Raw genomic sequence first — 25450 nt, 5'->3', positions numbered from 1 at the left:
TGCGGTTGGCCACCGCGGGGAGGTTGGGGGTGGAGCCCGAGGCGGAAGACGGCCGCGACCTGGAAGCGCACGCGGCTGGGGCTATGGAACGCGCCGAGGCGGGGGTGTCTGGCGGCTCGCGGCGTGCGCTGCGGCCCGAGGAGCCTGGCAGCCTCCCTTGTTGTAAATAAGGGCGGGGCGGGCGGACGCCCGGGGCGGTGGCGGCGGCCGTTGGGGTGCGACTGTCCCCGCCCCGCTTGGTTCCTTTCGTCTCTTGGCTCTGCCAAGAGGACTGCCCTTCGCTGCATGGTGTTTTCTGGCTTAGACCCCCGAGCGGGGTGGCTTCGCTTAGTAGCAATAGTAGGGTGGGCGCGTCAGGTTGTTAGTCGAGGGTGCAGAATGGAGGGCCATGTTGTAGGGGGTTGAAGGGTGGGCCCCGGCTTCAGTCCCGGGGAACCGCGAGGAGGCACGTGCGCGGTGATCGCCTCTCCGGTGACCCTCTTCCAGCCTCGGCTGTACCTTGTATCCCCCAAACCCGCAGAGTCCTGGGCTATCCTTCCACGACCCTCACCCTTTTATAAACTTTTAAATTTAGGAATAATTTTTAGATTTACAGAAGTTACAGAGTTTTTCCTTATGTTAATAGGTTATATCACCGTGAGCAAAACTAAGAAATACTGTTAGAAGACAAGCTTTAGTCACATTTTACCAATTTTATTCCACTGTCATTTTTTCCTGTTCCAGGATCCAAACCAGAAGATCACAGTGCATTTAATTTTCCTTTTAAACTGATGTTAACAACTGGAATCTCATCTTCCTCTTGTCTCTTCCCGTCCCCCACCAATTCCCCATGACATGAGCTAGCTACTTCTTAAAATCCAAGAAGCATTTACTCATTCTTTCAATTTAGGGAGCATTTATTAGTAGTTTATTATATGCCAGGCACTGTTATAGGTTATTCGGGATCCAGCACCGAACTGGATAATCCTGATCTCATATGGGAGTTAAATATGGCCCACTGGAACCAATAGGTTCTGTCTTTTGCAGTTTTGTATTTCTGAATTTTTAAAATTTAAGGACATGCCACTTAGAATAATTTTTAAGTTGGTTAAAATTAATGTTTAAACTCTTCTGCCTCTTTTGATTACCCTAAGTTTTTCTCTGACCTTCCAAATGAGAGGACTACTTCCGTGATCTTCCATTACTGATCAAGAGTTTTTTCCCCTCAAATTAATTACTTGAGAAAAATAGCCGTGCACAAAGAAATTCTAAGTAAACAGAACTGAAGGCCTGACTGTTGATGCAGTTGCGCTCATGTCTGTCATTTTTTAGATGTTCACATAAAAATCCAGAAAAAAAAACTTGAAATCACTCTGCATTCTTTTTTTCTGTTACCATGTTTTAAGGAACTGCCAATTGCTCAGAAATGATAAGCAGCCTGAATATTTTTTTGTATTCTTTTGCATATTGTGTGTGCCAGTTCATGAGCAAATGGTACCAGGAGGAAGTTCTTCATCCAGAGTCATAGCACACTTGGATCTGGATTGCTTTTATGCACAAGTAGAAATGATCTCTAATCCAGAACTGAAGGGCAAACCTTTAGGTAATTATGGACATTGATAATATTTTCATTGTATAATAGGGTTAGCACTCATGTTTATTGTATTCTGGTGTATTAACCATCATAGGAAAGATTTTGGAAGCAGTTCTGAAGGTGTTTCATAGAACAGAACCTTGGCTTCACTACCAGGTGTAAACCTTATAAGCCTCGTTTAATAAATGGTGAATTTGACACAAGTTGTATAGACAATAGATGAACAGAAGGACCATAATAAATTGTCTTTTTCTCAATGTTTGAAATCTTAAAATCCTCGTATCTTTTACATTTTAATAGAATTTTTTATCTATCATCCCCCCTTTCTGAAATTAACTCTTAATTTGTGTAAGATCTGAAAAAACAGGATTTTGAACAGAACTCTAAATATTAAGGCATATAGAGCAAGCATTCCATAAAAAAAAAATATATTTTTTTTAAATAAAAGGCAAAGAGAAATTTTACTTTGAGGGTTTACTTTTAATATATTGGCTTGTTTTAGTATTTTTATTATTGAAAATTGAAATGTGAATTTACAAAACTTTCTTTGATAAATATGGTAAGGACTTATCTTTTAGTATAAGAATAAAGAGCAGTTATGGTTCACTTGCTGCTACCCTCTTGCGCCTAGTTTGGTTTTGATGAATCCTAATTCAATCTAGCCTAGTTGATTTAATAAAGAACAAAGGTTGTGGTATGTCAAAGTCAGTGTAGGATCTTTCAACAACTTTCCTAAGGGTGTAAAGAAATCAGGGTTAGGGGACCTAGGTTTTCTCCTGAAGGCACTTCGGTTAGTAACGTAACATGGTGCGCTGTAGATGCTTAGTAAAAAGACATTGTCTAGTTAAAACTTAGGAATAAATGATTGTGGGAGATGAGAGATGTGATGCTGAAACTTTCTAGAAGAATGCAAAATACTTGTTCATTTATACTCAACAGATATATGACTACATAACTTCGGCTGGTGACATATAGTGGTGAATCCATATAATTCTGCATTTAAAAATATTTTTTTAGTTATCAATCTAAATTTCTATGTAGTGCACTAATGAATATTGTTGAGCAGTGATTCTATTTGTTGGCATAATTTAATGTCAGAAATTTATATATATATGAAATCTTTGTCTTGTTTATATTAAATTTTTAGAAACAAATTTCTTACATTAGAGGATTAGACATCACTTTTTTCTACATGTTTGTGTTTTACATATTTTAGATGAGCATTACTTTTATAGTGGTAAACAAGTAGACTTATGTAAAGAGAAAAGCAAATTTTAGCAAACTTAAGCCACCAGTAAACTAGAACTTTTATATCATCTGTAGATCATAATTTAATCATTTTGAGAAGGAAGGGGCTGAGAATGCCGCCTCACTATCTAGTCTGTTCTTCAGATGCCTAGGAAGAATAGTTCAATAATGAGAACGTTTATCAGGAGATCCCTGAAATTTGCTGTAGGTTGGCACTTGTAACAGAACATTGCTTTATATTCATTGGACGGTTACTCAGAAGATAAGCTGAGTTTTTCTACCAGCAAGCAGTATTTAATTGTACTCAATTTTTTTTATCTACTTTTATTTTTTGGTAAAACATGGCCTAGAGTTATACATAGAGTTATAAGAGTTAATTCAGTATACATTAATCTGGTTTTGTATTGTCTGAACACAATTCAATAATGATTTTGTTTGTGTTGTTTTGCTGAAGACTCCATAGAATCTACTGATTTGTGATAACTTCTGTTAAATTTTACTTTATAGAACTTTGGTGAATGGAAGCTATACTTATTAACTGAGATAGAGAGCTGTTTATTTTTATCCATACAGATTGCATTACAATTTACAGTTATAATATTGATAGTAAATTATATTTGAAGATTTTTTTTTTATTCTGCTCAGTTTTCTCATAAAATATTTATTTTTTGTAGGGGTTCAGCAGAAATATTTGGTGGTTACCTGCAACTATGAAGCTAGGAAACTTGGAGTAAAGAAACTTATGAGTGTTAGAGATGCAAAAGAAAAATGTCCCCAGCTGGTGTTAGTTAATGGAGAAGACTTGACTCGTTACAGAGAGATGTCATATAAGGTTACAGGTACAGCTTATAGGCAATACTGTTTGAGCGTTAACTTTTCTACAGGATGCTTATTCATTACATGAGTCTTTTAATAAGTGTAAAGTAAGTCAGTTCCTTTTTGCTAATAACTTTATTTTGGATCTTGCCCAAAATTTATATGAAGGTGACTATATATAAGCAATGTTGACAAAAAGGTAAAATTGGAAGGAGTTTGAAATCTCTCATGGCTGGTGTCATGTAACTATGAGGAAAAAAATGTAAACAAAACTCAAGAGTGAGAAAATGGCAAGATATACTAAAGAAAGCCAAATACTTATAATTTTAAATTTAAATGAATTATGAAGAAATATGCTATATTCTAATACATTTATGTTAGTTGGGAGAGACTTCTGTAATGTTTAACATAATTAAAAATCAATTTGTTAAAAACTAGCTTTATATTCATCTCTTTTTGCTTCTGGTCTCTGTTCTTTTATTATTTGTAGCAGTTTTCAGAAGAAAGGGTTAAATATAATACTCAAAGCACTAAGAAATTAAGAAAAAAAACTCAAGAAAAATGGACAAAGAATATGAATAGGCTATTGACAAAAAAGAGCAAACACAATGTCTAACAAATTCCTGGGGAAAAAAAAATGCTCAAAATCATTGTCTAAGGAAATTTGAATTAGCAAGGTATTACTTTATATCCATCATACTTGTAAAAAAATAATGTGAGAATAAGTAGAAACAAAATATTACAGCCTTTTTAAAAAGCAATTGAAACATTTTTTTAGAGTTAAAGATAAGTGTTACATTCCTTAATCCCCTTAACTCTGGGAATTTAAATAAAATTACAAGGACATATGTACATAGTGTGTATTGTAGCATGGTTCATAATTGGTAAACATGGACTGAAAACAGGTGCTCATCAGGATGAGAATGGCTAAAAAAAAAAAGATTTCCCCTGCAATGGAATATTAAATAGCTATTAAAAAGAATGCATTGGTACTGTATGTTTGACTCATAAATATATACCTTGTTGTTGAGTGAGCAAAAGTTAAGATAAACAAAGTATATCATAGTTTTCCATATATATAAAACTAGCATACACCCTTCCCCCGCATATATGTATATGTGCAGCTATGAACAGGAAGAGAAACGAGGATATGTACCGAGTTTTTAATATTAGTTACCTTCTGGAGGGGAAGAGATGGTGTTGAAATGGAAGGAAGGGAGAAGAAAGGACAGCCGTGCAGAGAAGACAAGACTATACTCCCAAAATAGCACTTGTACATCTATGCAAAATTGTATGCATCTGAATATTAGGAAGTTAATTTTTCTTGCACACAGAGAGGTTATATGATACATAGAGTTGCACATCTTGTCATTGTTCTTGGTGACCTTTCCTGTCATCCGTAGAGCTCCTCACTCTTCAATGCCTGCAGCATTCCGTTACATTTCATTCTGTACTTATTTATCCAGTCCTCTCGTGATAAGAAGATAGTTTGTCCCACTTTATGCCTAACGTCCCTGCTTAATTATTGATAGCAGCTCCTTTTATTCAAAATTGTCTTGTTTTAAATGATAAACTTTATGGTTTCCCTGATAGTAATGGATTATTAGGCTGTTACCAACTTTTTGCTCTTACTAATATATGCTTCAGTAGACATTTTCATTTGGAATCCTAGAGGTTAATTGCTAGATCAAAGGTAATTTGCATTTAAAATTTTGAGTATGTACTGCTGTATGTTGCACTTGAGTTTGTCCCAGCGTATCACTATTATATATGAGAGTGTTAAATATTCTCAAATTGGAAAGATTTTGAAAAAACAGTAAATATTTTCTGCCATCCAGCTGGTATCAGTAGGTGATTCAGGGAGAAATGAAATTTTTCCTCAGTGATTTCAAAGTTATTATTAGTCTTAATCCTAAAATGAATATTGAGCCTGACCAGGCGGTGGCACAGTGGATAGAGCGTCGAATTGGGACACAGAGGACCCAGGCTCGAAACCCTGAGGTCACCAGCTTGAACGCGGGCTCATCTGGTTTGAGCACACCTCACCAGCGTGAGCCCAAGGTTACTGGCTTGAGCAAGGGGTCACTTGGTCTGCTGTAGCCCCCTGATCAAGGCACATATGAGAAAGCAATCAATGAACAACTAAGGAGCCACAATGAAGAATTGATGTTTCTCATCTCTCTCCCTTCCTTCTGTCCCTATCTGTCTCTCTGTCTCTCTCTCTCTCTTTCTCTCTCTCACACACAAAGAAAACTGATAGTCCTTTTGATACCTTGTTGAGTGAGCAAAAGTTAAGATAAAAAAAAAGTATATCACATTTTTCTATATGTCTAAAACAATAGCACACACCCTTCTTCCACACACACATATATATATGTGTAGCTCTGAACAGGAAGAGATTCAATTTGGTAAACATTTGACTTAAGGACTAGGTATTGTGCTAGAGACCAATGTTCAAATACATGTAAATCATGGTTCATTTCTGCCCTGAAGGAATGAGCTGGGGAATGACTAATTAAAACTTTGAATTTTGGTGCATTTTAAAAACAAAGTGAGTTCTATTTTTGCCTCACTAATCACTGGAAATGGTAGATTTTGGATTTTTTGCCTTTAAAAACTCCTTTGGAAAATATAGCTACAATATATTATTGTTTTTACTTTTCTAGGCAGACAGTTTATTCTTTAACCCACTGCTTTACGATCATAATTAACTATATGCATTGATATTTTGTGTATTAGAGATATAGAAATTATAAGTATAGCAGATTAAGCTGAACATATTACTATGAGTATCTGCCCAGGGAATATCACTTTCACACTTATTTTGTTAGAAAAATATTGCTTTTACTCAAAATGTACTTCAGAAAAAATGTGGAACTGTGAATATATGTAAAACCTTTAACAACATATTTGATGTAAACATAAAATAAATTTATTCTAGTGATAACTTCAGTTACATCTGTGCTCCAATATTATTTAAATTTAGAGTTGTTGGAGGAATTTAGTCCGGTTGTCGAGAGACTTGGATTTGATGAAAATTTTGTGGATCTAACAGAAATGGTTGAGAAGAGACTGCAGCAGCTGCAAAGTGATGAACTTTCAGCCCTGACTGTGTCGGGTCATGTATACAATAATCAGTGTGAGTGACTGCTTTGTTCCATTTAGTCATTTTAAAGTACATACATTTCTGAATGTTCTGAGTTAATTGACTTGAAAACTTGGTGGCTTTTGTTGGCGCTGCAGCCACATTCCCGTGATCTGTCTGAGAGGACTGAAACCGGGGTTGCTCGTGTCGCTCCGTGCTCTCTCAGTTTTCATTTCTCTGACAGTCTGTGTACATTTTTCAGTGTCATACCCTTTTAGGTCATCTGTAAGTTACAGGAGTTAGCTTGGTCATATGCTTTTCAGAATAGTGTGTGATTCCTTTAAAACTATCTTTTTTTTTTTTTTTTTTTTTTTTTAATTTTTTTTTTTCATTTTTCTGAAGCTGGAAACAGGGAGAGACAGTCAGACAGACTCCCGCATGCGCCCGACCGGGATCCACCCGGCACGCCCACCAGGGGCGGTGCTCTGCCCCCCAGGGGGCGATGCTCTGCCCATCCTGGGCGTCGCCATATTGCGACCAGAGCCACTCTAGCGCCTGAGGCAGAGGCCACAGAGCCATGCCCAGCGCCCGGGCCATCTTTGCTCCAATGGAGCCTTGGCTGCGGGAGGGGAAGAGAGAGACAGAGAGGAAAGCGCGGCGGAGGGGTGGAGAAGCAAATGGGCGCTTCTCCTATGTGCCCTGGCCAGGAATCGAACCCGGGTCCTCCGCACGCTAGGCCGACGCTCTACCGCTGAGCCAACCGGCCAGGGCCCAGCCTTTAAAACTATCTTTAAGGAAAATGTTGCCTTGGTTGCTTCTTGCTTCTACTCCCCGGAACCTCGTGTTGGCCCCTGACTTCCCTAGTGAACCCTTGTGGAAGCTTGCTCGGGCCCACCTGCCATCTGCTGCAAGTTCCTATTTAATTAGTTCAGATAGTCTTTACCAACTCTTAGCATGAAAGCAGAATGGTTTGGGGGCATCATGAAGTGTTGCGTGTTATATTGAGTTGCACACTTGAAACCTGTATGGTTTGGCGAACCTTGTCAACCCAGTAAAACAATAAATAAGTTAATTAGTTAATAAATATACCCTTAGGGAAAAAAAAACCCAGAATGGTTCTTCTTCTCGTATTAAAGAATAAATGACTGATGGTATTTCCAGGGATATTTACATCTGAAAATAAGCTGCCCTAAACTTCAGTGACTATTTAAATTAGACTTTGAAGCATCTTGTGTCTCTGCTGGTGACTGCCACATCATGCCACAGAGAAAGCCGCTCTGCTCTGTGTCAGACTTACTTGACCGTCTTGCTTCTAGGGTTCAGCATGTGCTTCCTCGTATCCCCCTTTTCTGAGAGCTGGTGATCCATCTCCCATCTGGTTCTCCACCTCCCTGACGTTAAAGAAAGTGGAGAGTTGCAGTTCTCTTCCAGAACACATGAAGCCTTTTCTGTCTTTTATACCTGTGGTCTCTTGTCACAAAGACGAACGTTCCAAATATGTTTCTATGTAATTTTTAAAGCAAACTCAGACTTTGAACATAGTACTGAGAGCTAGATTGTTATATCCTAAAAGGTAAATGTCTAATTCTTCATGAATTAATTCTTCCTCCTCCCCACAAGATTTTATTAAAATTTTTTAAACCTACAGAAAATTTGACAGAATAATACAATGACACTTATTATACCTTCCTTGTAGATAGACCCGTTGTTACTGTTTTTCCACATTTGCTTTATGTTGCCCTTTATTTTTATTATTAATTGGTTGACTGATGAACCATTTGAAAATAAATTGCAGGTGTGACACTTCATTTGTAAATACTCCCGAGGATAAGGATTGTTTCATGTAACTAATACCATTTTCACACCTAAGAAAATGTTTCTAGAAAATTTCCCTACACTTTTCATAACAGATCTCTTAAATATGTTCAGAATTAAAATCATTTCACACAGCTAGTGCATAAAGTTTAGATTCAGATTTTTAGAGCTGTAATGTTGGCTTTATTATTAATGTAATACTTTTATGCTTATTTACAGGTAAACATGAATAAAAGTTTTACTAATATCAGTAGGAATTTTTTTATGAGAGATCAATTTTTATAATCTGTTCATCATTAAGCACTCCTGTGTGTTCTGTATCACAGGCCCTTGGAATTCACTTCCTGTAGTTATAGAATTCCTGTAAAGGACAAAATAGGTTGAGTGGGTGGCAGTATAGTACTGTTGGGGGTATTAAGTATAGATTAAATAAACCCTGTATCCTTTTAAAACTCATTTGTCAAAAAAAGGAAATTAAAATATTTTGTGGACTTTTAACGACTTCGCTGTTTTTGTAGCTGTAAACTTGCATGACGTCGGGCACATCAGACTACTCGTTGGATCTCAGGTAGCAGCAGAGATGCGGGAAGCCATGTACAACCAGCTGGGTCTCACTGGCTGTGCTGGAGTTGCTTCCAATAAATTACTGGCAAAATTAGTTTCTGGCATCTTTAAACCAAACCAACAAACAGTCTTATTACCTGAAAGTTCTCAGGATCTCATTCACAGTTTGAACCACGTAAAAGAAATGCCTGGTAAGACAAATATATTTAAAAAGTATATATTTTATTTTTTTAATTAAAAAAATATAGATACATGTAATTCATTTTTAGAGCCTATGTACTTGGCTCTTGGAGAAAACCAAAAACCTAATGTTTTCTGGAGGTAATCTGTTTAGGAAATATATAAAAGTATTTTTCTAGTTTTATTTACTTTGTATAGTTTGAATATGATAAAGTAATTATAACCTGGAAGCATATAGTCCTTCATTTCCAATTCCTGGTTCATACTTGTATACCGTACATTGCATTTAAAGAGGGGAAGTGGTCTTTTACTAATTCTATTTTGAGATTATATATAAAATATTAAGACTACAAGAGTCCTTTCAAAGCATTTAGGTGAAGTTTTTAAAGTTGTGGAAACATTTTCTTGAAGGATTCAGTGATCTAGTCAGGTCATGGGGCAAGTTTGTATCGCTGAAGATGAAGTACTTATGTTTTTATAGACCATCAATAATGGCCATGTTAAACTCTACTTTTGTGGTATTGCTGGAGATGAAGATATTATAGAAGAATTCTATGGGAGTGAATTTCTGAGACAAGTGAAAGTGAACCTGTAGATGGCATAACTTCACATTTTTAACCCATGTTTATGTGATTCCAAACTGTGTCATACACTGTGTTGTCCTCCTTAGGTAGTCCAGTCATAGCTTTCTGGGTGAACCTGGGTGGAGAAGCAGATGGGCGCTTCTCCTGTGTGCCCTGACTGGGAATAGAACCCAGGACATCCACATGCCGGTCCACTGCTCTACCACTGAGCAAAAATTTCATTTGATCAAGACAGAAGTTTTTGGTTGTCCCTATAATTATTATATTAGGTATATTAGTGCTGTTAGGTTTTCATAGTGGTTCATATAAGTCACAGGCTTTGAGCAGAAGAACAACTTAATTTTCAGTAAAGTTTCAGCAAAAAACAAATATTAATTATAGAATTTAGCCTGGCCTGTGGTGGCGCAGTGGATAAAGCGTCGACCTAGAACGCTGAGGTCGCTGGTTCAAAACCCTGGGCTTGCCTGGTCAAGGCACATATGGGAGTTGATGCTTCCTGCTCCTCCCTTCCCCTTCTCTCTCTCTCTCTCTCTCTCTCTCTCTCTCTCTCTCTCACCTCTCTAAAGATTAATAATAAAAAATAAATTAATTAAAAAATTTTTAAAAAGTCGTTAATTATAGAATTTAAAGATATGATTGAAATAGTATTGATAATATTTTAATTGGCTTTACTTTAAGGAGAAAAGCTATTGTAACACCCTGTGCACGTCTTTTTGTTTAGGTATCGGCTACAAAACTGCCAAACGCCTTGAAGCACTGGGTATCAGTAGTGTGCGTGATCTTCAAACCTTTCCATCCAAAGCGTTAGAAAAGGAGTTGGGACTTTCTGTTGCTCAGCGCCTCCAGAAGCTCAGCTTCGGAGAGGATCACTCTCCTGTCACACCCTCAGGACCGCCACAGGTTCATGGGAATGGGGTTTGAATTGCGTTCTGCTGTCACATTACTTGAGATAAAGATTTCTGGTTTGCTGCTGTGTTTTCACTATTCTACTTTGCTTATTAGGTTAGTACACGATCTCTTTCCTATGAGAAGACTAATTTATTATAATAGATTAATAAATATTCTTAAATTGAGTCTAAGAATTAGTTTTTAAACCTCAAGTTAGCCACTTTGATTAAATAGTCTATGTTACATATATGAGGCAAAATATTTTAATTTTTTAAAAGTCTTGTTTTTAGAGTAATGATTTAGGAAATGGAGAAAGTTATAGTCACCCAGTTCACATTGACTGATTTTTTTCTATGTGACAGGCACTTTACCAAGTACTTGATTACATTTGCCCATTTAATTTTCACAAACCTTCAAGGTAGGAAGTTCTATTGTTTGTTCGTACCCTTTCTCTCTCCTTCTCTCCTTCCCGTTCTTTTTATAAGATGGATATACTGTACATTAGAGAGGTTAATAACGTGCCCAGCGTTAAATTCCAGTCTTGGGAGAGTAAGAGCCTTGTTGTAATCATACAGGGAAGCTTGGGCTTGCTACTAGAACTTCATAATTTCTTGGCTTCCAGTGCGCTTTCTAGTGGAGTACAATAACTTGCAGATAAAAAGAGTTAATACAAAACTAAACTAAATGGTTCAAACTAAGCACAAGAGGTAAGTTAGTAAAGAATGTGTTGATTTATTTGATGTGTACACTGGTAATTGGATGTGCTTATTTGGGTTTACAATAATCCTTATTTGTGCTTCTTTGTTAGTCCTTTAGTGAAGAAGATTCACTTAAAAAATGTTCATCAGAAGTCGAAGTTAAAAGTAAGATCGAAGAATTACTTGCTAGTCTGTTGAACAGGTGATTTTCCATTTTGCCATATCCTATATATTCTGTATATTGTATATGGAACGAATATTTGATATTCTGTCTTGGAATTTACAAATTAACTGGAGATTAAACAGTGTAAAGATAGGTCATTTATCACTGACTTTCTCTACGTTATAAACTGTTGCAAAGGTAATAGATGCTCTTAACTAAATTTATTCCATCTAGTTTTTTGGTTTTTAGTAACACTGTGGTTATAGTGTGGATCTTAAGCTGCTGCTAATTAACCAAAGGGGTATTATGGTTCTCTAGAATCCTTATATCTACAAATGTGGTTGAAAATAGGTGGTTATTAAGAGCAACAACGATGGAGAAAGCAGGAAAAACCTTATGTCTCCTTTGTTCTAGACTACATGAAAGAAAATGGAGTCAGACAAAAGAAGAGCTAAATGGGGCTGTGTGTGAGCAGTCAGAGTGATTGTGGCCATGTGCAGGGTTACTGTTCTGAAAGTACATGAAGATGTGAACTGGGATTATGAGTACACAAGTGAAGGAGATGACCCTGCCCCAATATAAACGGCAGTTAACTGCAGAGCAGGGTTACCTGGAGACAAGAGATCTGGGAGTATATTAGCCATAACAGGAGACTGGCCTGGGTTACTTGAATGCAAGTACGCAGGATTCTTGGAGGAATGCCTCCAAGAACCAGATGTCCTTTATGATTAATAAGCTCTGGGACTCTGACTCTTCTTGTGTCCTTGTTCATGACAGAAACAATAGACGTGCAGGGTTGCGGATGGAACGGATGGGAAAAAGGCTTGTGTAACTTTCTTGTGTTATCTGCTGAGCTATGGCCTTTGGAACTCAATAAATATGCAGTGGCGCAGTTTCTCGGGGCTGATTCCGCCTAAGAGTTTCAGCCGTCTGCCCATTTACTTGCATCTCCTGTGTCTTTTGCCTTGTGAGTCTGAACCATGAAGAAATTCATAACACACAAGTAGCATAGCATAAGTGTAACAAGACATGTACCTTTCTGATGCTTCTTTGCCTAATATCTATTCCTAATATTCTACAGAAGAGTATTATCTCTTTTCCTCTCATTTCTGTGATTTCTAAAAATGGGGTATCAGGGGTCTAACAGTTTTGAGTAGGTGTGCTTCTGTAATGATGCCTGGATAATTAACTGCCTAGAGAAAAGGGGTTTTGGATGACTCTACTATCAGAAAACGGATGAAGTGAAATTTCCTTTGCGTCACGTGCAGTGTGGTTCTCATATCTTGAGAAAAGCCATGTGCTCAACATTTGCTTTGTGCAAGTGGGGCAGACTATATGACCCAGCTCCAGTGATATGACTCAGGCTTGGCCCGTGAATATGCTTATGAAATTGGGTCATGTGCTTTGCTTTAACGAAATATAAGACTACTACAAAAAGCCTGGCCATTGGAAATAGTTCTGTACATAGAAATATCATAGGAATTATAAATGTTATAGGTACTCTTACTTGAAGAAACAACCTCGAGATGAGACTAGGTGCTCTCTAAACCTTTGAAATACCAACTATTAATCATTTATTCTCATCTCTTGCCATTCCCTTTCTATACTATGGCCTCTTTATTTCAGTGATTGAGGTATAATACTTAAGTGACTGGCAAAAAAAATAATTGTATGTGAATATATTTTCCTTTTAGAGTATATGATTATACTGTATGTATATAAAAGGTATAAAATCATCTAATATTTAATCCAATTTCTAGATGATAGTTTAAGATTGCTTAGAATATAACCTTTTTCTTGTATGTCTTAATTAGTTTTAGAAACCAAATCATTGTCTTTGAATTGCATAATGACTTACTAGAACAGGTTCAACTGGAAGATACTTAAACTAATAACATATTTATAGGAATTATTTATTATTAAAATATCTATTATTTTAGTAAAGCAGCAATCAAGAAATTTTGTGATAATGCAATAGAGGAAAAATTATTTACTACAAATATCTAAATTTCCTAATTCAAAATCTTAAGTTTGAGTATGTTTAACAGTGTACAATATCTGTATTGTATATTGTGATTTTAATGCATTGCCATACATTTAAAAAGGAAAATGTTATTCTTTAATGATGTGTGCATTTTGTCTAATTAGATTTTATACTCTGTAAGTGAATTTTCTATATCATTAAAACTTTTATTTTTGATCCCCAAAACAAGACCATTTGGATGTGACACTTTTTAAGATGTATGTATAAGTACTTACCTTCCTAAATGTAGTGTACTATATGTAGATCTTTTAAGTTACTGCTCTACTGCGCCACACAGTGGTAATATTATTACATGCTCTCTTGAATCTATTTGGGGAGTGCTTTTTGACAAAAATAATCTCATTTTTTTTCTTTTTGTAATCTTATATTTTTAAAAACTATTTAAAAGTGTTACTTTTCATGTTAGTGAATAGTTCAGTTTCTTTCATTGCCTGCTGATTTTAATATTTTGCTTTTAGTTATGTTTGGGACTTGGATTATAAAATGATTTATTATAATTATGTTTTATTTCTGTTCCTTTTCTGGTAGCACTCAATTCTGAGCAAGGCCTGAGAGCCTTACACTTAACATTTCAGTAGTGCATATAATTTGCAAAATTTATATGGGCTATTCAGGGACCTTTATTGCTTACTGTCTAATCATCACCTATATTTATAATTGTTATACTAAATCTAGCACCTTTAGATAAATTAAGCATATCAGACAGTTTTTAAAAAATCTTTAGGTAATTTTTTAAATTGCTTGTTTACCCTTTCTCTTTATTTCTAGAGTAAGCCAGGATGGGAGGAAGCCACATACAATGAGATTAATAATCCGTCGGTATTCATCTGGGAAGCATGGGAGCCGTGAGAGTCGTCAGTGCCCTATTCCATCCCACATAATTCAGAGACTAGGGACAGGTATGGGCTAATTTTCTAACAATTTAATTGGCAGGTTGGATTCTTAAAACAGCAAACTTTGAATTAGAAATATGATCCATAGATTTAGGGTCTTCATAGAGAGTTAGTGAGCTATTAAATCCCTTTATTACAGGGGTCGGTAACCTTTTTTGGCTGAGAGAGCCATGAATGCCACATATTTTAAAATGTAATTCTGTGAGAGCCATACAACGACCCATGTACCTTACGCATTATCCAATAAAAATTTGGTGTTGTCCCGGAGGACAGCTGTGATTGGCTCCAGCCACCCGCAACCATGAACATGAGCGGTAGGGAATTAATGGATTGTAATACATGAGAATGTTTTATATTTTTAACATTTTTTTATTAACGATTTGTCTGCAAGCCAGATGCAGCCATCAAAAGCCACATCTGGCTCACGAGCCATAGGTTCCCGACCCTGCTTTATTATATCAGAAATTTTCTCTAGAAAACATTTTTTTTGGGGGGGGGGTATTTTTCTGAAGCTGGAAACGGGGAGAGACAGTCAGACAGACTCCCGCATGCGCCCCACCGGGATCTACCTGGCACGCCCACCAGGGGGCGACGCTCTGCCCACCAGGGGGTGATGCTCTGCCCCTCCGGGCCGTCGCTCTGTTGCAACCAGAGCCACTCTAGCGCCTGGGGCAGAGGCCAAGGAGCCATCCCCAGCGCCTGGGCCATCTTTGCTCCAATGGAGCCTCGGCTGCGGGAGGGGAAGAGAGAGACAGAGAGGAAGGAGAGGGGGAGGGGTGGAGAAGCAGATGGGCGCTTCTCCTGTGTGCCCTGGCCGGGAATCGAACCCAGGACTTCTGCACGCCAGGCTAACACTCTACCACTGAGCCAACCAGCCAGGGCCTAGAAAACATTTTTTAATTTTTATATAATTTTATTAATAAACAGGGATACACTAAAATTTCAGTGAAACCTTAATATTCTGAAATGTACAAAATTCAAATGTCTAAATTTTAAAAGCATTTCTCCCCATGACAATGCAAAAGAAAAAAACCCCAAATAGGCATATTTTACAAAATACTCCATTTATCATGGAAATTAGTGAGCTTACAACAAGTAGATGAATTATAACTTGAATTTCATATCCTAATGGATCAGGTCCCTGGTCTAGGAGCATAAGAGAGGATTCTCTTAACTTCTGTAGCAATTTCCTTACTTCTTCCTTAGAAAATACCAGATATAGAAAATACCGTATCTGCTAACTGCAGGCATTCCTGATGCTGACCAGTACTATGCGATGTGGTGTGAAGGAGAAAGCACAGCATTGGCAGACAGCTGTCTCAGTAACACCATTTGATGCATTCTTTCATAATCTTCTTCAGCATCCTCTCCATCCTGACACCGCCATCCAGCCTCCGTCAACAAACAAGACAGTATACATTTTCTCCTTCACATCTTCAGTGAGGGCATCCGAAACGTCCTTTCCAAATACATAATCCATTTCATATTTGTTCTCTTTGTGTTCATGAGCCATTTTCTCAGTAAAAGTTGGTTGAGGTATCAAACTAGGTTTTTGTGGAGCTGAATCCATATGCTGAAAGCACTTGTTAAAGGTTTCATGGGCTTCCAGATACGGTCTGATGCACAGATGTTCTCTGACAGCACTGTCATCTTCCAGAGGAAGTGGACTTTCCAGTCTTTGTTCTTCTCACTGGTTAGAGACTTCTGCTATGGAATTCTGAGGAATTTTCACAAATACTTCTTTTGCAACTTCATGCTTGTTTGATGCCAAGAAGTGTCTCATTATCTCATTGCCTTATTTTAAAGCTTCTACCCTCTCTCTGTGCTGGGTCAAATACCAACCAGTCTGTTATATCAAATTTTAAATGGTCATCCTCACTAGTGCCAGTATCTAGAGCTGGGGCCAGGTCATGATGGTTGAATTCACCATTATCTTTCCTTCGAATATTTTCAACTATAGTTTTTGTTATAGTAGCAGTATCCAGATCTGCGTCTTTACCAGCTCCAGGCCACGGTGGCGCTGCTCAAACTCGTAACACCTTCCAGAAAGAATGCGTACTAGGCAACAGCTAAGTCTTGAGGCAAATGACAGGTATAAAATGCTACAAGATTAGTATGTTTCTTATTTATTAAGAACTGTATGTATGTCTTTATATTTTTATTTTTATGCAAGAGAGTGAGTGAGCAAGAGTGACAGACAGGAGGGGAGAGAGATGAGAAGCATCAATTCTTTGTTGCAGCAACTTAGATGTTCATTGATTGCTTTCTTATGTGCTTTGACTGGGGGGTTCCAACAGAGTGAGTGACCCCTTGTTCAAGCCAGAGACCTTTGCGCTCAAACCAGTGACCATGGGGTCATGTCTATGATCCCGCACTCAAGCTGGCGACCCTGCACTCAAGCTGGTGAGCCCGCGCTCAAGCTGGCGACCTTGGTGTTTTGAACCTGCGTCCTCAACATCCCAGGTTGATGCTCTGTCCACTGTGCCAGTGCTTGGTCAGGCAAGAGATAACTTCTTTATGAGCATTTAGATTGTTTCCATTTTTTTGGCTATTATGAAAAATGATACTGGCAAGTCATTGGATGGATATGCACTTTTGTTACATAGTTTATAAGGACTGGAACTGTTGGACTAGATTGTAAGACACTGCCAGATTTTTTCCAAAGTGGGTATAATAATTTATATTCTCACCAACAATGTAGAAGCATTTCAACTTTTTTATATTCTTACTGACATTTAGTATTGTTAGTTTCTTTTAAGATAATCCTTCTTATGGCTATTTAATGGTATTTCATTGTGATTGTATTTTCTTTTATGTGTTTCTTTTTGGTGTTAAATCTAAAAATTATTTGCCTAATTCAGAGGTCACAGATATTTCCTCCTATGTTTTCTTCTAGAAATTTTAAAGTTTTAAACTTAGATCCACTTTGAGTAATGCAGTATAAGGTCCTAGTTCATTTTTTTTTTCTCAAAGATTTTATTTATTGATTTTAGAGACAAGAGGTGGGGAGGGGCAGGAAAACATCAACTCGTAGTTGTTGCTTCTCATAGGTGCAAGCCTGGGGTCTCGAACTGGCAACCTCAGCATTCCAGGTTGACTCTTTTTTTTTTTTTTTTGTATTTTTCTGAAGCTGGAAATGGGGAGAGACAGTCAGACTCCCGCATGTGCCCCACCGGGATCCACCCAGCACGCCCACCAGGGGCGAAGCTCTGCCCACCAGGGGGTTATGCTCTGCCCCTCTGGGGCATCGCTCTGTTGCGACCAGAGCCACTCTAGCGCCTGGGGCAGAGGCCAAGGAGCCATCCCCAGCGCCCGGGCCATCTTTGCTCCAATGGAGCCTTGGCTGCGGGAGGGGAAGAGAGACAGAGAGGAAGGAGAGGGGGAGGGGTGGAGTAGCAGATGGGCGCTTCTCCTGTGTGCCCTGGCCGGGAATCGAACCCGGGACTTCTGCACGCCAGGCCGACACTCTACCACTGAGCCAACCGGCCAGGGCCTCCAGGTTGACCGGCCAGGGCCTCCAGGTTGACTCTTTACGGCACCACCACAGGTCAGGCATTAATTCATTCTTTTGCATGTGGGTATCCATTTGTTCCAGCAGAATTTGTTGAAAAGACTATAATACATTGTAGCAATATAAAATTTTTATTCATAGGGTTTTCTTTCTTTCTTTCTTTCTTTCTTTCTTTCTTTCTTTCTTTCTTTCTTTCTTTCTCTTTCTTTCTTTCTTTCTTTCTTTCTTTCTTTCTCTCTCTCTCTCTCTCTTTCTCACTCTTTCTCTCTCTCTTTCTCTCTGTCTCTCTCTTTCTCTCTCTCTCTCTCTCCTTTCCTTCCTTCCTTCCTTCCTTCCTTCCTTCCTTCCTTCCTTCCTTCCTTCCTTCCTTCCTTCCTTTCTTCCTTTCTTTCTTTCTTCTTTTCCTGTACTTTGCCAGACTTAAACTGTGGAATATACCTTTCTTATGCTGTATTGCCCTTATTTTTCTGCTCGGCATTTTTAATCTAAATTTAAATTGAAATTTTTAATTTTATCTTCATAGGACGTTATGCCCATGTCTGCATAGTTTAGTGGTTACCCACTGATTAGTCAAAGATTTTGCTCATATGCTGGAGCCTGGAAGGCTTCCACCTTCTGTCAGCAGATATGTGCATGGGTTGGAAAGCATTTAAAACATTTAGGCCCTTTCAGGTCTGCCTTGGCTTTTATAGTTTTGCTTGGCCCTATTGCATCTCCATTGTAGTCAGGGCTGTATGTGGAGAGCTTGGGTCCCCTCTGCCCCCTCCTTCCATGGGCATGCAGCCCCCCCAGTCAGCTGGGGTAGTGAGGACAGTTTATCTAGTCCTTCTGTGGTTTTTTCCATTTCCAGATCTACTGGTTACATATTTATGGCTGGTCCACTGATCTTTCCTTCACCCCACTGCAACTGTGGTGTCAGGCTGGAGAGCGGGGGCACTTCTCCATTGATTTCCTACCCTGTTTGTTCATTTTACTGGCAGCGTTGCTGGGTGTGACATTTTGCCCTCTGCTTCCATCAGACCTGTTCTTTCTTCAGAGCTGCGGGCTTTCGTAGGCAGCCTTGCCCTGGAAGAACTGTACAGGCCAGGCCGTGTGAAGGGAGGCATAGACAACCGCAGGCAATAGGCTCTCCTCCCCTTTCTTACGCGTGTGCTAGTAGCTTTGCATAAATCAGGACTTCTCACTTGTTTGCCTTTGGTTCACTTCCAAATCCTCACATTGGTTGCTTTTGACAATTTTGTTGAGTTTTATTTTAGTTTAATGGAGAGATTTTTCTGATGTCACCACTGTATCATAACCAGATATCCCATATTTCAAATCTTCTGAAAACTGTTACTCATTTGGCATTTAGTCATAATGTTGAGATGTCCCACTTTCATATATACTGTCAAGATGTCCCAATGATATCTATTTAGGAATTAAATTAGATTAAGCTCTTAATATTAATTATTGTATAATGTGTTTAAATACTGTCTTCTTAAACATTTTATTTAGGAAGTTATAATGCGATGACCCCAATGGTTGATATACTTATGAAACTTTTTCGAAACATGGTGAATGTGAAGATGCCATTTCATCTCACCCTTTTAAGTGTCTGCTTCTGCAACCTTAAAGCATCGAGTACCGCTAAGAAAGGGACCATCGACTATTATCTAACACCATCATTATCAACAACCTCATGCTCTGGCAAGCACAGTTCTGTAAGTACATTGTTACTGAATCTGAAAACTACACATCTCAGTTTGTATTTAACTGATATAATTTAGAGGTTTTTTTGGGTTATATTTCTTGAATGACTGACATGTATGTAATATCTATACATACTAGCCTTACGTATATTGTATTGTACTGTAATCGAAAACATAAACACTGGATAAAAGAGAAAACTGTTATAGAGATTCTGTTTTGGAAGTGTTGAAATATTTTATAACCGTATAAAGGAATATGATCATTAGTTCATAAATAGGAGAATATTTTCAGATACTAGAAATCATATCTTCTTGTTCGTTAATTTATACAACCAGGACCTTCCTCAGTATATTGTTACTTAAATTTTCTTGGTTTTGAAATTAAATTGAATTCTGATGGCAATATTGATGGAATATGACTACTTATTTTACAGTTGTAGAAATAAGAGAGTGGCAATAGAGAGGCTAAGGTCAGTCATATTTTCAGGCAAATAAAACAAAACCCTGTATGTAGCCATTTGGCTAACCTCAATGTACTAAATGTGAGATGTTTTTTAAAAGAATTATCTTTTACTAAATTATCCATTCCTACAATTAACTCTTTTTTTTTGTGACAGTGACAGAGAGAGACAGAAAGAAGGACAGATAGGGACAGACAGGAAGGGAGAAAAATGAGAAGCATCAGTTCTTTGTTGCGGCACCTTAGTTGTTCATTGGTTGCTTTCTCATATGTGCCTTGAGTGAGGGGCTCCAGCAGACCGAGTATCCCCTTGCTCGAGCCAGCGACCTTGGGCTCAAGCTGGTGAGCCTTGCTCAAACCAGATGAGCCCGCGCTCAAGTTGGCGACTTCAGGGTCTTGAACCTGGGTCCTCTGCATCCCAGTTCGACGCTCTATCCACTGCGCCGCCACCGCCTGGTCAGGCTCCTACAATTAACTCTTAAAGTGTTTTTATTATTTTCTTTATTTTTTGTTTAATCGGTCAGTATACTTTTAGTATTATTTACATTTAAGTTTAAAATGAGAATATTATAGTTGTATTATAGAAATAAATTAGTACCCTCTTCAAATTACTTTTTTTCTCTAAACTAATTTTATTCTGTTTATTAACTGAAGTTTTAAAAGATGTTGATTTTTTACTTTTTAAATGTGTAGAATGAGAATGGAAGGTCTTTCATTTAATGTGGGGGTGGGGGTTATGTTTAAGTGACAGTTGCTGGTATGTGTCTGGCTCACAGTAAGTGCTCAATAAATACAGTGCCCGACTCTCTTCTTTTAATTCTTTGAAGTCATTGTGTTTACATTTCTCGAGTTATATTTGTGTATACATTTTTATGGTGCTTAAAATTAGTTGGAAATTTAAGTGAAAATTTTTACATAAACACTATGCAAATAAAATGGAAGGTGTTTTTAAATTGTTATTCTATGTGTATATAAAAGGGGTGATAAAGAGTAAAGGGAGTCAAATACACTGCTCATGAAACTTCGGGGATCGGAGAACGGGCAGACACTCCAGTACTTCCAGCCTTTTGTATCATGCATTTTCACCAATGAAATAAAAGTTGGTTTGGCATCTCATTTGCATAATCTAACAACTTTCTTTGACTTGTCATTTGCTTTTCTGATGTTCTTGTTTAATTTTTTAAAAATCAAATGCTTTTTTTTAATCACTTCATATTCATTTAGAAATATCCCCTAATTTTTGTGAGCGTATAGATGGTGATAGAAGATTTATTTGACTTTGGGTGATGAACATCATAGAAATGTACACTTGAAACCTATATGATTTTATTAACTAATGTTACCCCAATAAATTTAATTTTATAAAAATTTGTTATATCTTAATAAAGACATTGGATTTTTATCAGAGATGTTTTTTTTTTTTTCCTTTCTGTTAAATGATACAGTTTAGAATAGGGATTTTTAGAAAACTAGTCCTTGGTGCTCTATGCATACATCTGAATAAATCTATTTATACATGTATATTTAAATATTTAGATATCCCTGGGTGAATCATTTACTTCTCTAGGTCTTCATTCTTTTATTCACAGAACTGGAAGTTTCAATACATGTTTGTTAAGATCCTTTCCAGGTCTCTATATGCAAACCTACCTTCTGACTCAGTGTTATCTCGGAAGGAAACCTCTTCCTGGAATAGTGAGTCAAGATCCACACAATAGTGTGACTAATTGTGGTGGATTAATCATCTCTAGGTGTTTGGCCAAAAGGACTGAAGTTACTGTGTAGGATAGAAGCCTGTTGGTCAGATAATAGGTACAGTCACACTACAGCAGCATAAATATTAAAGATATTAGATATCTAAATTATTATTTATTCTTGTGTTCTAGAAAATGAAAGCTACTCATATGGAGGATTTTTCCAAAGACAAGGAAACAAATTGGGATTTTCTGCCAGCTGGAAGAATTGAAAGTATAAGAACTGGGGAGTCTCCATTAGACACCACGGATTTTTCTGAAGAAAAAGACAGCGATGAAGTCCCACTCTGCTCATTTCCTGAGGGTATTGACCAAGAAGTCTTTCGGCAGCTTCCAGTAGATATTCAAGAAGAAATCCTTGCTGGAAAATCTAGAGAAAAAGTTCAAGGGAAAGGAAGTTCGAGTTATCCATTACATGCCTCTAGAGGAATATTATCTTTCTTTTCTCCAAAACAGATGCAAGATAGTCCCTCAAATCCCAGAGCTCATTTATCTAAGAGAAAAGAGATACCCTCTTTATCTCCCTGTCAACCTGGAACCTCAGGCCTAAATAGCAGTAGTTCCTCTTATCTATCTGGTCCAAAGGATCCTTCACATTGTTCAGACAATAGATTGAAAGATGAACAAATAAGTCAAGGGCCTAAAGGATCTCAAAGATTCCACTCTTCAAATACAAACCCAGCTGTATCTGTTTTCCATTCATTTCCAAATTTACAGAGTGAGCAGCTTTTCTCTAAAACTCACACTACAGACAGCCATAAGCAGCCGACAGCAGCTGTGTCTCACCATGAAGGACTTGCAGAAAATAGAGAGCAAGATTCTGCTGCTGAGATCACTTTTCCTTCTGATGTTGATCCTGAGGTTTTCCGTGCACTACCAGAAGAGGTACAAAAAGAGCTGTTGGCTGACTGGAAGAGAACAGGGTCAGATTTCCACGCTGTACATAAGTGAGCATGCCCACAGAAAAGGTCTAGAAAAGCAAGGACTGCTGTGCTCAGATTAGCAATTCATAAGCTCATCTAAATTAAACACTGATAGATATTTAATAATGTAGCAATCCAATATAAAATGTTCTACATAGAGCAAGAATAGTTGTGGGAAGTAAATTCTGGCACAAAGTATAAAAGATTTAAAACAAATAATTTAAAACACTATTTTCCTCATATTTTTAAAACTACTTTATATTGCTTTTAATAAAAAAAAATCTTGGCCCTGACTTGTTGGCTCAGTGAGTAGAGTATTGGTCTCGCATATGTACGTTCTGGGTTCAATCCCTGGTCAGGATACACATGAGAAGGGACCATCTGTTTCTCTTCCTTTCCCCCTTCCCCTAATCTCCCTCTTCCCCTCCCACAGCCAGTGAATCATTGGTTAGAGTGTTGGCCTCAGGCGCTTAGGATAGCTCACTTGATTCCAGCATCAGAGCATCAGCCCCGTGGGGGTTGCCAGGTGGATCCTGGTCCAGGCACATGTGGGAGTCTGCTCACTATCTCCCTCCCACTTAAAAAAGACAAAAAGACTATCAGTATTCATTGATAACTCATTCAAAGAAATTGCTTAAAGCAATTCAGTACTGATCAGTTGAATAACTGATTACAACTATTTATTGATTTTAACTTCCATACTTTATCACCACTAAAAGTGAGCTAAAAATGGTCTGCCCTCAAAAATGAGGTAGAAAATAACATATATAATTCAGACAGTGTTATGTTATAGGCAGTGAGTACATTTTTGGTCTGCCCTCATTTAAAAGATGAGGAGACTCAGTGCCAGCTATATGAAGGTGGTGAGCACCAGTCCTGCGTGTCGCGCCTCAGCAGAGCCGAGGGCGCCCTGTTACCCAGCTGTGGCTCAGCTGGGACTCAGAAACTGTGCCACAGACGGGTCAGAAGCCGTGTTGGACAGTAATAATTAACAATCCTTAACTCCCTATCCCCAAGTCGTTTGCAGTAGGGAAAGCTATCCAGATCGAATTGGTCAGATTAAATTGAATTATGAAGGAAACAGCTCCAGGCCACTGCCCTGCCAGAGTCCCGTCACCATGACTTATATTGAGTTGTCTGGCTCCAAACGTCTTCACGGGCTAAACAAGTATGTTTAAAGTGAATAATGCAAGTAGAAAACGGGATTTTACAGAGTGACATGCTTTGGGGGATTAAGGATATACAACACCCCCACTTTCTAAAAGAAATGTAAGCACAGTTATGGAAAGACCCATCTCGTGAAAATTTCTTCAGGGGTTTTATCAGTTACTGAATATGCCCATTCTATGCAATCCAAATAGAAAATAATATATCTAAAGATTAATTTTGTTTCTAAGTAGTTTTAAAGTGTATGCTGTGAAGTTTGAGCCTTCAGACACCTGTCTGTAGTTAGTGCTGCAGGTTACGTGCCGCAGAAAGGCTGGCAGATGCCGTAATCCAGGGGTCCCCAAACTTCTTACACAGGGGGCCAGTTCACTGTCCCTCAGACCGTTGGAGGGCCGGACTATAAAAAAAACTATGAACAAATCCCTATGCACACTGCACATATCTTATTTTAAAGTAAAAAAACAAAACGGGAACAAATACAATATTTAAAATAAAGAACAAGTACATTTAAATCAACAAACTGACCAGTATTTCAATGGGAACTATGCTCCTCTCACTGACCACCAATGAAAGAGGTGCCTCTTCTGTAAGTGCGGTGGGGGCCGGATAAATGGCCTCAGGGGGCTGCATGCAGCCTGCGGGGCCATAGTTTGGGGACCCCTGCCGTAATCATTGGCTATGATGTAAATAGCAACCCCAAGGGGAAAGTAAAAACATCAGGCTTGCCTATATTCTACTTGTATTAATCAGTTTCACCAATAAATACAGAATAATTAATTAAAAAATACTTCTTTCAAAATGTAATTCTAAAAAGGGGGCAAAATGTTTCAGCTCACAGCTGATGACATTCATATTCTCTTCACAGCACTTAAAGTAGGATAGGTCCATAAAGTCTCGGGTTTATGTGGAGCCCAAGGCAAAACTTTGTGCAATGGTATGACATAAACCATAAAGATTGTAACAGTTATTTAATATCTTTCTTTGCATTGCTCCCTGAAGAAGTTTACTGCATAAGAATGGCCACTATTTAGAAAAAGCAGGGCTTTATAGTTTTAAGAACTTATCACCAAATCAGTTTGCATTTTCTGTTGTTCAACATTAGATTTTATTATAAGTGCAAGGCAGCAAAAACAAATGAGTGGGACTACATCAAACTAAAGAGCTTCTGCACAGCCAAGGAAATGATCAACAAAATGAAAAGGCAACCTACAAAATGGGAGAAAATAGCCTGACCAGGCAGTTGCTCAGTGGATAGAGCGTCGGACTGGGATGAGGAGGACCCAGGTTCGAGACCCCGAGGTCGCCAGCTTAAGCACAGGTTCATCTGGTTTGAGCAAAAGCTCACCAGCTTGAGCCCAAGGTTGCTGGCTTGAGCAAGGGGTAACTCGGTCTGCTG

The 25450-nt window shown here is 38.1% G+C and overlaps 1 protein-coding gene and 1 pseudogene across 1 annotated transcript; one reads left to right on the top strand and one right to left on the bottom strand.

The window, feature by feature from the left end:
- The first annotated feature begins 26 nt into the window (after positions 1 to 26).
- POLI (DNA polymerase iota) lies at positions 27 to 24453 on the top strand. Its single transcript, XM_066246937.1, has 10 exons — positions 27 to 162; positions 1460 to 1582; positions 3496 to 3660; positions 6624 to 6776; positions 9056 to 9292; positions 10587 to 10765; positions 11562 to 11653; positions 14427 to 14557; positions 19557 to 19762; positions 22097 to 24453. Exons 1-10 carry the CDS (start codon positions 84 to 86, stop codon positions 22913 to 22915), a joined length of 2184 nt encoding a protein of 727 aa, XP_066103034.1. The 5' UTR covers positions 27 to 83; the 3' UTR covers positions 22916 to 24453.
- On the bottom strand, positions 14685 to 19168 carry LOC136315170 (nuclear pore complex protein Nup107 pseudogene; annotated as a pseudogene).
- Positions 24454 to 25450: the final 997 nt, after the last annotated feature.

The sequence above is a fragment of the Saccopteryx bilineata genome, chromosome 11, assembly GCF_036850765.1.
Source record: "Saccopteryx bilineata isolate mSacBil1 chromosome 11, mSacBil1_pri_phased_curated, whole genome shotgun sequence".
In the NCBI taxonomy this organism is placed as follows: domain Eukaryota; kingdom Metazoa; phylum Chordata; class Mammalia; order Chiroptera; family Emballonuridae; genus Saccopteryx; species Saccopteryx bilineata.
This window is presented reverse-complemented; position numbering and strand designations above follow the sequence as displayed.